The 11,844-nt window shown below is 36.5% G+C and overlaps 6 protein-coding genes across 6 annotated transcripts; 4 read left to right on the forward strand and 2 right to left on the reverse strand.

Annotated features, from left to right (window-relative positions):
* Window positions 1–1,370: 1,370 nt before the first annotated feature.
* AC631_05526 (uncharacterized protein) lies at window positions 1,371–1,742 on the forward strand (the record flags this gene model as incomplete). Its single annotated transcript, XM_015614355.1, has 1 exon — window positions 1,371–1,742. The coding sequence occupies one exon, from the start codon at window positions 1,371–1,373 to the stop codon at window positions 1,740–1,742; it is 372 nt and encodes a 123-aa protein (XP_015464812.1).
* Window positions 1,743–2,628: 886 nt separating this feature from the next.
* On the forward strand, window positions 2,629–3,225 carry AC631_05527 (uncharacterized protein; the record flags this gene model as incomplete). The annotated part of the gene is made up of 1 exon (XM_015614356.1): window positions 2,629–3,225. The coding sequence occupies one exon, from the start codon at window positions 2,629–2,631 to the stop codon at window positions 3,223–3,225; it is 597 nt and encodes a 198-aa protein (XP_015464813.1).
* Window positions 3,226–3,487: 262 nt separating this feature from the next.
* On the reverse strand, window positions 3,488–4,618 carry AC631_05528 (formate dehydrogenase; the record flags this gene model as incomplete). The annotated part of the gene is made up of 1 exon (XM_015614357.1): window positions 3,488–4,618. One exon carries the CDS (start codon window positions 4,616–4,618, stop codon window positions 3,488–3,490), a length of 1,131 nt encoding a protein of 376 aa, XP_015464814.1.
* Window positions 4,619–5,265: 647 nt separating this feature from the next.
* AC631_05529 (arginase family protein) lies at window positions 5,266–6,147 on the reverse strand (the record flags this gene model as incomplete). Its single annotated transcript, XM_015614358.1, has 1 exon — window positions 5,266–6,147. The coding sequence occupies one exon, from the start codon at window positions 6,145–6,147 to the stop codon at window positions 5,266–5,268; it is 882 nt and encodes a 293-aa protein (XP_015464815.1).
* Window positions 6,148–7,624: 1,477 nt separating this feature from the next.
* Window positions 7,625–9,391, forward strand: AC631_05530 (Zn(II)2Cys6 transcription factor; the record flags this gene model as incomplete). The annotated part of the gene is made up of 1 exon (XM_015614359.1): window positions 7,625–9,391. One exon carries the CDS (start codon window positions 7,625–7,627, stop codon window positions 9,389–9,391), a length of 1,767 nt encoding a protein of 588 aa, XP_015464816.1.
* Window positions 9,392–9,727: 336 nt separating this feature from the next.
* Window positions 9,728–11,776, forward strand: KAR2 (Hsp70 family ATPase; the record flags this gene model as incomplete). The annotated part of the gene is made up of 1 exon (XM_015614360.1): window positions 9,728–11,776. One exon carries the CDS (start codon window positions 9,728–9,730, stop codon window positions 11,774–11,776), a length of 2,049 nt encoding a protein of 682 aa, XP_015464817.1.
* Window positions 11,777–11,844: the final 68 nt, after the last annotated feature.

An 11,844-nucleotide genomic window follows, 5' to 3' on the forward strand; every position in this document is an offset into this window, starting at 1 on the left:
CAATTGAGCCGTTACCGTGGCGATACCATCTTGCTATTTCTTTATTTTGGTAGCGAGACCACCGTGGTTGATAGAATATCAAAACACGATTTTGTAAAATAAGGTGTAGCCAGTGAAATTTACCTCAATCTTTCCGACTAAATTGTGCACTGCTAATCACTCAGATAATTTTTTAAGTCATTGCGAATCTATAAAGAATATTTCTAATGCATGATAAGTCGAACAAGGTATTACAACCGAGGTAGCGAACTTGCATCGTCAACGCATATGCTTCCTTGGAAGTGACATAAACTGAATATAAGTGAAACAGGTCTTGTTGAGTTGTTTTGGGCATGTATACTGAAATACACCAACCCTATTGTTTTGTGAAATTACGGAGCTCAAATAAATCCGAACTAAGAGAATTTCGCCAGCGGACCTGCAGTTATACGAGAATTTCTGCAGCGAAACTGCTGCAGAGAAGAAACTAGCGAACGAGTAGTTAACGATGTACCAGCCAATTTCAGAAATCGTTAATTTCATTTAGTCTAAAAGGTTTAGGTATTTCGTAAACAGAATAAAAACCATTGAATAGGTGAAATTTCAACATGTTTCAGGTATGAACGTAGTCTTAAAGAACTTATTCTAGAATATTTTTAATGATATTGGTAACATGAATCATTTGTCACAGTCTCTGATCGCTTAGTCCACTCAACTTGAATGGGCGTCGCTTAGTCAATTACAACCAATCAGCAGGTGCGTTTGACATCGGAATAAGATCTTCCCCAAAATAAACGACAAATACGGTCTGTAGTACCTAAATGCCGCAGACGAAGGTAACTTATATGCCTAATTTTAGCAACATAATTGATCAATTTAGTTTCAAGCCTAGTCTAGACCAGAATGTTCTAGGTTTCAATGCTTTATTTAATCAATCATATTTCAACGAAAGAAGCATAAAATATACCGCTTTCAGCAACAGCTTGCTATACTTGTGGGAGCTTTGCTACATGTCAATTATATTGATACTTGTTGAACAAAAACGATTTGAAGATGGTTGAAAATATTTGGAATTCATAGCCTAATGAACAGAGTTTGGAAAATTATTCAAATTGCATGTTATTCCTGTAATTTAGCTTCTCTTATTAGAACTGTATCATAAAAAAATAATAATTTTCATTGAGAGTTGAAAATATTGCACTTATCGTAAGTTTAGCGTCAATGGCTGCTGGTGCTGGCTATCGCTATGGACCAGACCTGTTACCAACGACACCTTGTGACACTGATATCGCAAGTTCTGGACACCATACAAAGTCCAAGCCATCTGGTCAAACTTCTGAAATTACTCCGGATGAAACTGATTCTACCCCAGGTCCAACTGGCTCCCCTATATGGCTTCATCTCTTAGTGTTCAAAATGAAGCTCCTTCTACTTCGACCGATATTCAAACCACTATTGTAACGGTTACTTTTTGTTACAGAGATCAATGCTCAGAAATACCAGTTACAACTGGTGTGACCGTTGTTACCGAAGAAGAAACAGTATACCTTCGTAGTAAGCCCATCAAAAGTGCATTTTTTGCTCCTGCAATGTTCATGCAAAACTTCATTGCTGAGTTTGGTCCAAGACAGCTTGGTGATGGTACATATGGTATCTTATACTTAATCCAGATAAAAGAGTGCCTCTTGTTGATATTGCGAGCGATACCGGAAAATATGTTGGCGCTATTCTTGCAGATCCAGATAGATATGAGGGAAAAGTGATCTCTGCAGCAGCCAATCTTTACTCAATGAATGACGTTGCGAAGACAATAAGCTACTTAACCGGGAAAATAGTGAAATATAGCCAAGAAGATGTTTATAGAGGCTTCTTACCACCTCAAGCAGCAGATGATCTTGTTGCAATGTTCAAACATATCAATGATAATTGATATTTTGGTCCACAGATAAAAGATTTGGTTGAATGGGGAGTCAAACAGGCTAGATGCAAGACTACGACCTTGAAGGAATACTTTACTGAGAACCCTCCTAAATTTGGCTAAGTACGTAATACATGAAATTGGATTTTCTAGTTTCATAGGGCATAAATGAATAATTCAGCCAAGTTTTACAATAGGTTATATATCAAAAATTTTTATACCTTCAAGTACTAGTTAGCAACCCCAATCAATCAAAGAAAACGTATACACAGTTTGTGAGGCAGTAGAATTAGGCAAAACGCAATAAAACATACGTAATAACCTGCGCACCAACTGTATGAGCGTCCGAGAGTAACCATTGCTATTTGATTTTTGCAACTAGCATACTCGAATGATCATTAGTAACATAAGATGGGCGAGTGAAACAATCTATGTCTATATATATTTGAATTTTTCTGTTACACTTTCTACGGTGGGCAATATCACTATATCCCTTTTTATAAAGGCTAAAATAAAATCCCAGAAGTTGTATTGGTGGACCACCGTTCGAGACACTAATATGATTGGAAATTGCTATTAGGGATATGTGATAGCAATTAGATGTTCGAGTGCATATAAATAGCAACATTGCAAAACGCAAATCCTACCTTATAAATAGGATGGCCGTACTGGCTACTATAGAATAAAAAGCTAATTGCACATTATACTAAATATTAGTGGATATTATCGACATGAATAGATTCTTTAGCAACAAAGTTACACATCAATTTGCCCTGAGCTTATCGAAGAGGTCGCATTCGACAGTACGTACCATAAGCACAAAACTGGGAAGCACCATTTACTTAGGTGGTGCTGCTGCATTAGTTTCAGCAATTGCTTGGACATCCATATATAAGATTGACAATGAAGTGGATAAAAAGAAAATTGAAGAAGGAAAATCAATCGCTGAGCATACCGGAAGCAGCCAAAAAGTAGATGAGGCCAAGAAGCAAGCAGTGGGAAGAGGAAAAGTCAGTACAAAGGTTCCACCACAAGAAAACGAACCAGAAACAAAATCTGAAATCGAATCCGACCAGGAAGCAGAGCAAACAAAGACGAGCTTGGCAGGAAGTAAAAATGAAAAACTGCAAAAAGGCTCTAATGATTCAGAAGTCAAGTGGGATAATAAAATTTTGAAGCCAATATCAAGTGGGGCATGTGGGGGACAATTCAAAGACGTTTTTTCTGCACTCTTATCTAGTTCAGACCTCAAGGGATCCGATACGATCAAGAAGCTTGAGGCATTGAGACGTTGCTTAAAGGAGCATTCCGAGATCTTGAAGGATTGAGAAAAGACTAGCTTTACACGATATAATTTTATCAATTATATAGTTAGATGAAATCATATAATGTAATACGATGTATTTTTAAATTCATGCTACTATAGTACAAATTTTTCGAACATAATCTTTTTGACAATCTCTTTAACTAATTGCACCGATATTCAGTTCATTTCAAAACTCAAAAGTTAAATACTACATTCTAAAATTGAATCAACAATTTGAAAATTTGAAAAAAACTTAAAAACATTATTCATCAATATAAAAATATTTACTTTCTTTGACCATATGATTTCGTTGCATAGTCACCATTGATAACGATAACATCCTTTGGTAAGTAGTCATGCTTTCCAGAGAAATAACTGTTCAAAATACTTTTAACTCCATCCGCGTATCTAGTTTGGGCATCTAAAGAAGTACCACTGACATGAGGAGTCATTGCATTACCAGCACCGTACTTGTTTTGCATTTGTCTCCAAGGGTGGTCTTTTGGTGCAGGTTGTGGATACCAAACATCACCACCATAACCACGCAACTTTCCACTTTTGACAGCAGCAGCAACGTCTTCTGCAACACAGATAGCACCACGTGCAGTGTTGACCAACCAAGCACCATCCTTCATCTTCGAAATCAATTCCTTGTTAAATAAGCCTTTGCTCTTTTCATGTAATGGACAGTTGATAGTGACCAAATCAGCTTGCCCGACCATATCTTCTAAGTTTTCAACTCTTTCGACAATGTTGTCCTTACCGTTGAATAATTTCGAAGCTTGGTTCAACTTGTCAATAGCTTCCTTTGGTAAATCTTGGTAATCGTAATACAATAACTTCTTAGGGTTGAAAGCGATTAATCTTTCCAACACTCTGTATCCAATTCTACCAGCCCCGACAGTAGCGATGACCTTGTCTTCTAAATCATATTCATCCTTAGCAGCACCGGCAATGTCCCATTCTCCTTTAATGACTTGCTCATGGGCAGGAACAAAATTTCTAACCAATACTAACATGGTCATAAGAACATGTTCAGCAACAGAAACTACATTAGATCCAGTGACTTCTGTAACTGCAATCTTTCTTTCGTTTGCTGCATCTAAGTCCACATGGTCGGAACCAACACCAGCAGTAATGCACATTTTCAATTTTGGAGCCTTACTGATTCTTTCCCTGGTGATGTAGGCAGGGAAGAAAGGAGTAGTGATAACAATTTCTGCATCCTGCAATTCTTTGTCAACCGTGGACGAAGGTTCGGGGTCCTTATCATCAGTACAAACGAGCTCGTATCCTTGTGATTCAATGAATTCACGGATACCTAACTCATTTTCTAAACATCCTAACAATTTTTGTTCTTGTTGAGCATGTTCACCTCCCTTGTAAAGAACGAGTAAAACCTTTCCTTTTGACATTTTTAATTTGCTTATTTATTTTTGTTTGTTAATTATGATCTAATAGATATAATTGTATTGATAAACAAGATAAATGTTAATTCTTCCAGGAGAATCATCTTCTTATTTATAGTTTTGGCGTACATCGGACCCGAGAGATTTATGGTTATCCCTACCACCTACTCCAGTGGTGTAGGTTGTCCATTAAACCAATGATATTTTCAGAGCAGTATATCTCTTCATCCGAGATATTTTTTTATGATAGGTAAAACCTTGACGTCACTAACGGAACACAATTTGTACATTCTCCACCAACCCCCCACCTTATTTGCGGCAATTGATTGCGAAATTAAATGTCTCGGAATAGCGAATTCAAGAACCAACCTAAATAGCTCAGGACATTTACTTAAATTTAAAGAAATAGAACAAGCTTAGAAAACTCTAAAACTAGGCGAGTATTTAGTATCACATATAATTTGAAAATCGGCATTTATAACAGATAATAGGTAATAATTTTTTTAATACTAGAACTAGGGTGTTAGAAATCTATAAATTTAGCTACTCGTCGTTTTTTTAATAATATATAGAAAAGATTGATTCAAACACGTATTGAATAACCACTATTGTAATTAAAAGGAACATTTTTTAAGTGACAGCTACATGGATTCTCACTCTATATTTGAATTATCAATAAGAGTCTCAAAGAATGTCATAATGGCCTTGATACCAATAGAGGCGATTTTGTCACCATCACCTGCATTAGGATCAAATGAGCAAACAGTAAGTGATAAAGGTCTAGCAGACAAACTTACAGTCTTCATACAAGCGAATAATTCATCTTCAAAGAGCCCTCCCGCAGAAGGGTAATCATTAACCTTACCACAACTTTCATCCAAGACATCTAGATCAAGATGAACCAAAGCTGGTGAGTAATTTTTCTCTTTCAATTTTTGTTTAAGCTCCAAATTGAAGTCAACTTTTTCTGTTGAACTACCTAATATAAAGTCCATTCCAGCATTTATAACATTTTGACGTTGAGCGCTGGATTGATCACGTAAACCAACATAAAGAAACCTGTCATATGATAATGGCTTATAGCCTGGTATAGTGGAAGTATGATACTTCCAGCTATCACCGTGTAGCATTGATAAACCCATGGCATCAAAATAACCGTTTTCGTTGTCATCTGGTGATTCGAAATCGTCATGAGCATCGAAGTAGACAAATCCAAAATCCCTTTCTCTCATAGCACAGGCAATAGCAATCGTTGACATACAGTTACCAGCTAAAACCAACGGGAATCGGTCTTCTGAAACGCACTTTGCAACTACCTTTGATATTCTTCTCAAAATTTCAAAACTCATACCAATTTCACCTTCAAACTCGTCAACTCTTTCAATTTCCACTAGTTCAATATCCAATTTTAAAGTCTTCAACTCATCTAAAATACCTAGCTTCTTGATTCGATTTGGTCCATTGCCAACTCTGTAATCACGATGACCAAGATGGTATGGAGAAAAAATAACACTCACCTTCTTATTGAATACCATTATATATGTTATAATTAGCTTAAGCTATCAGATAAATCCATTTTCGAAAGAAATATACATCTTTTTATAACTTTGATTATAGCATTGTCGCTGAATACACTCCGACAATTGCTTCTAGATGGGGAAATTTAGTAAGTATTATGCGGCAATTTTAAAGAATTTGAGGTTTCAAACTAGAAAGCATGCTTTTTTAGAGATGATTTCACAGTTTCTCTAAAATTTACTATCGCATTAAAATTTAATAGGTCAATCATATCAGCGGTGTTATAATCACCGCCATCATAATAAGTAATGGAGTTTTAATCACCGCGAAACCAGTTATCAAAATTATGTATTTCTTTGTAAGCGATAATATTGGTATTAACTAGAATGTGAATGTATTAATATTACATGGAACGTATATTTGATGCTTATCATTTACATACATATATATATATATATTTCCAGCATTATTGAAACGCTTCGACTGTAGTGGTTTATATTTGAATCTTGGTAGTCACTATGCCATATTATCCGGAAAGATTTGAAGGTACAACCGTTGAGAAACAAAAATGGACATCACCAAAGCCATTGAATGATCATGACATAGACATCGTAATTGAAGCATATGTCGTCTGTGGCATCTGTATTCATTGATCAGCTGGTCATTGGGGTAAAAGGATTTCCCAATGATTCCAGGACATGAAATTGTTGGAAAAATTGTTCAAATGGGTAAAGATTGGACGAGTTACAAACTTAGTCAATGAGCTGGTGTAGGAACTATTATCCTTTTTTGTTTTGATTGGACGAGATGTAACAACAACGAAGAAAGTTACTGCAAAAAGTACCTAGGTACTTATGATTACCTTTATGCAGACGGTTTTCTCACGCGTGGTGGTAATGCTTCCCACTAAGAGTTCACGTAAGATTTGCATCCGCAATTCCAAGATTCCATCTCATTTCGCAGCACTGAAGCTCGTCAAATACCTTGAGCTCAATATTCTATTGAATTATTTAGAGAATCCGGAATTACATCTGTCAATACGAATCTGTAAGTTACCGCTTGCTTGTTGATTTTTAATCTGTGGTTTCAATATTCGCTTCTTTAGTAATTGATAACATTTCTTGGAAATTCTATATCTTTTATTGTTGTTCAATTGCTCTTTGCTTCTTTCTAATATTTCTCTTCTTCCCAGAACGAAAGACTATTCGCTTGAAGAAATTGGATTAGTCTTTGGTGTGATATTGATTAAATCAATGAGCCACTTGAATATGACATCCAGAAAAAGAATTATGAGTGCAGATCAAATATAGATATGTAAATAGATATGCATAGGCCTAACGTTACTCGTATAACTACAGAATCGCCCTTATATTTTCCATATCGTATATGCTTGATAAAAGTGCGATATCAAAAAGCTCCATACTTAGTAATATCTTTCCTTAAATATAAAGCTAGCTACAACGCTCTTTTAATGAGACACAAAGGGTAGTACCAATGGAATCCATATCTCAAAGAAAAATAGCTAAAGCAAAACAAGCAAATATCGCCTGCTTAGAATGTAGAAGCGTAAAAAAAAAATGCGATCAACAATTTCCGAAGTGTTCATTATGTCTTAAGAAGAATAAAACTTGCCAGTATGTTGTAAAAAATCATAGGAAGCCAGCTAGTAAAAGTTATGTAAAGTCATTATTGGATAGGATTGCTGTTTTGGAGCAACTATGTAAACCCCAAGATCATAAGAACGAAGTCCAGGAAGAGAGGTTGGATCAGCATATGAATTTATCCAAATATCATTTTGGAGATTTTGTGCAAAAAGTTCCTCCTTATTCGTCATCATCAACGCAAACAGGAGTTTCTAAAGAATCATGCTCTGAGAGATCCACTAATTCAATTGCTCCCTACGATCCAAACGAACCATTGATGTCTCTTGGTACGTCATTGGTTAGCAAATGGGAATTAGGGTTTGCTCAAAACGGTACTCTTTTGTTTGAAGGTCCCACCAGCTCCAGATATATTTCTATTTTCGATGTTCACGTTCAGCCGACGCCTAAGTTACACTACACTCAGGATGTTCTTGATAATTTTCATAAAGAAGTGTTCAGTTGGTTTTTTGACTATATTAGTAGCACCTTTCCCTTGATTGATGAACAACTTTTTTGGGAATCATTGAATTATGACGATGTTAGTGAAGAATTAGGTCCCTACGCCTCCGTATCTTTGATCAATGCCATTATGGCGTTTTATTTTTTAAACCATGGGAATTTAAACGAATCTCGTCATTTTCAATCTCTTTCATTTAAGCAAGTGAATGAAGAGGTCTTCAACGATCCTAAAATAGTTGCTGTACAAACCCTTATTTTGTTGTCTATGATCAGTATGACTGAAGGCAAAGAGTTTCAAGCATCTGATGCAATCTCTAGAAGCGTTTCGTTATCATATCATCTTGGTTTACATGTTGGTAATTACAAACTTAAGAATGAAAGAAAGATTTCAGAAGAAGAAGCGAATATTAGAGACTCTGTGTTTTGGTGTTGTTTTATGGTTGATAAACTAAGAAGCTCAATATTAGGGATGAGCCATTACATGAATTGCAATGATATATCCGTAAAATTGCCCGCTGTTCATTCGTCGCAGCCAAATAAAGCATCAGTTGATTCCTTCAGGGATACAATAGTTTATAGTGACATGCAAACAAAGATGTTTGAAAAATGTTTTTCTGCTGAATTTATTTTATTCCTCAGTCTTAATAATAATGAGACCGGCTCTTTGAAGCAACGTCAAGTTGTTTCCGAAGCTACTGTTGCCTTGTCAAAATGGAAAAGAGACATGAGCACGAATGCAAGATATTCGAATAATAAATCTTTGAGCAACTTGTTCTTAGAAGTTTTGCAACATACCTACAAAATTCTTATTAATAAGTCGCTTGTCTCGTTTTCCGAAATAAATACAATTGTTGATGAGGAGGACCTTCCTATTAACATATGCACTGATTCAGCAGAACAAATAATCTATTTGTGCAGATCTCAGGATATCTCAAAGAGTCCATTCCTATACCATTTTTTGTATTCATTGTATTTGGCTGCAACAATATGTTTATATAAAATCTCGTCGCCGAATTTAGAAACAAAGGACTACTACGGAAGTTATCTAAATCAAGCAATTCTGATATTTGAGAGTTATAAAGCGGGAGCACCCGTATCTGATACTTACCTTTGTCATTTAGAGAAATATAGAAAAAAATGGTTCATTTCGGAACAATGAGTAAATTATTAGCTATTTAAATGAATTTATTAACCAATAATGATAAACTTAACCAATCAATGATAAAGAATAACATACTAGGTTTGGTTCAGATATAGGCAACAAAAAGGCAAGGAGGAAAACACCCATACACCTTCAACATCATTACACACGAAAATTGCCACGTCATCATTTTCGCTATAGAATTTCTTAGAGCTATTCAACGCAAATATTTATGACACAAAGCCGTTCTGTTTACGTATCATTATTCTCTTCCAACATTATATAATATTGTATATTCGACGTGGCTCTTCTTTTTTCAAAAAATTACATATTGGTTAACAAAGCTGCTATAGGATGTTAAAAGTTAATAGTCGTTTTTGGATATCGGGATTCACGTTAGCATACGTGTTATTGGCGGTTATTTTGCCATTATTGACACCAAACCAGGGTCAAGCATTAGCCGCTGCGGGTGAAGATAATGACACTGAAAGCTACGGTACTGTGATCGGTATCGATTTAGGTACCACATATTCGTGTGTGGGTGTTATGAAGAACGGGAAGGTTGAAATTTTGGCCAATGACCAAGGTAACAGAATTACACCATCTTACGTTGCATTCACACCAGAAGAAAGATTGATTGGTGACGCTGCTAAGAACCAGGCATCATCGAACGTCGAGAACACTGTATTTGACATCAAGAGATTGATTGGTTTGAAATACAATGACAAGACCGTACAAAAGGAAATCAAGCATTTGCCATATAAGATTGACAAGAAGGACGGCAAGCCAGTGGTCAAGGTCGAATTCAACAACGAGGCCAAGACCTTTTCTCCAGAAGAAATTTCAGGAATGATTTTGACCAAGATGAAGTCGATTGCTGAAGAATACATGGGCAAGAAGATCACCCATGCGGTTGTCACTGTGCCAGCCTACTTCAACGATGCTCAAAGACAAGCCACTAAGGATGCCGGTACCATCGCCGGTTTGAATGTGTTGAGAATTGTCAACGAACCAACCGCTGCTGCCATTGCCTATGGATTGGACAAGACTGATGGCGAAAAGCAAATCATTGTTTACGATTTAGGTGGTGGTACCTTCGATGTTTCATTATTGTCTATTGAAGGAGGTGTTTTCGAAGTTTTAGCCACCGCTGGTGACACACACTTGGGTGGTGAAGATTTCGACTTCAAGGTTGTTAGATACTTGTCAAAGGTTTTCAAGAAGAAGCACAACATTGATATTTCTGGTAACTCTAAGGCTATTTCTAAGTTGAAGAGAGAAACCGAAAAGGCTAAGAGAACTTTATCTTCGCAAATGAGCACTAGAATTGAAATCGACTCTTTTGTCGATGGTATCGATTTCTCCGAAACTCTTTCCAGAGCCAAGTTTGAAGAATTGAATATTGATGCATTTAAGAAGACCTTGAAACCAGTTGAACAAGTGTTGAAGGATGCTAATGTTAAGAAGACTGACGTTGACGATATTGTTCTCGTTGGTGGTTCTACCAGAATTCCAAAGGTTCAAGAATTATTAGAAAAATTCTTCGACGGTAAGAAAGCATCTAAGGGTATCAACCCAGATGAAGCGGTCGCCTACGGTGCTGCTGTTCAAGCTGGTGTTTTATCTGGTGAAGAAGGTGTTAACGACATTGTGTTATTGGATGTCAACCCATTGACCTTAGGTATTGAAACCACTGGTGGTGTTATGACTACCTTGATCAAGAGAAATACCGCTATCCCAACCAAGAAGTCCCAAATTTTCTCCACCGCCGCCGACAACCAACCAACCGTGTTGATTCAAGTTTTCGAAGGTGAAAGAGCATTGGCCAAGGACAACAACAAGTTAGGTAAGTTCGAATTGACTGGTATTCCACCAGCTCCAAGAGGTGTTCCTCAAATTGAAGTCACCTTTTCCTTAGATGCCAATGGTATCTTAAAGGTCGAAGCTATGGACAAGGGTACTGGTAAGTCCGAATCTATCACCATCACTAATGATAAGGGTAGATTATCTAAGGAAGATATTGACAGAATGGTTGAAGAAGCCGAAAAGTATGCCGAACAAGATTCAGAATTAAAGGCCAAGATTGAATCGCGTAACTCTTTAGAAAACTATGCCCACATGTTAAAGGGGCAAGTTAAAGATGAATCTGAAAACGGTTTAGGCTCCAAGTTAGACGATGATGACAAAGAAACCTTAGATGATGCCATTAAAGAAACTTTAGAATTTATAGAAGATAATTACGACTCTGCTACTTCGGAAGAGTTTGAAGAACAAAAGCAAAAATTAATCGATGTTGCAAGCCCAATTACTTCTAAATTATATGGAGGTGGCACCGGTGGTGCTGATGAAGCCCAATTCGGTGACGATGATTCTGATGATGAATTCGTACACGATGAATTGTAATCTCCTAGTCATGATCTACATTAGATTCATTTTCCTTAGGTTTATATTAAAGTATATTTATAAATAGG

The sequence above is a fragment of the Debaryomyces fabryi genome (genome assembly GCF_001447935.2).
Source record: "Debaryomyces fabryi strain CBS 789 chromosome Unknown contig00224, whole genome shotgun sequence".
Lineage (NCBI taxonomy): Eukaryota > Fungi > Ascomycota > Pichiomycetes > Serinales > Debaryomycetaceae > Debaryomyces > Debaryomyces fabryi.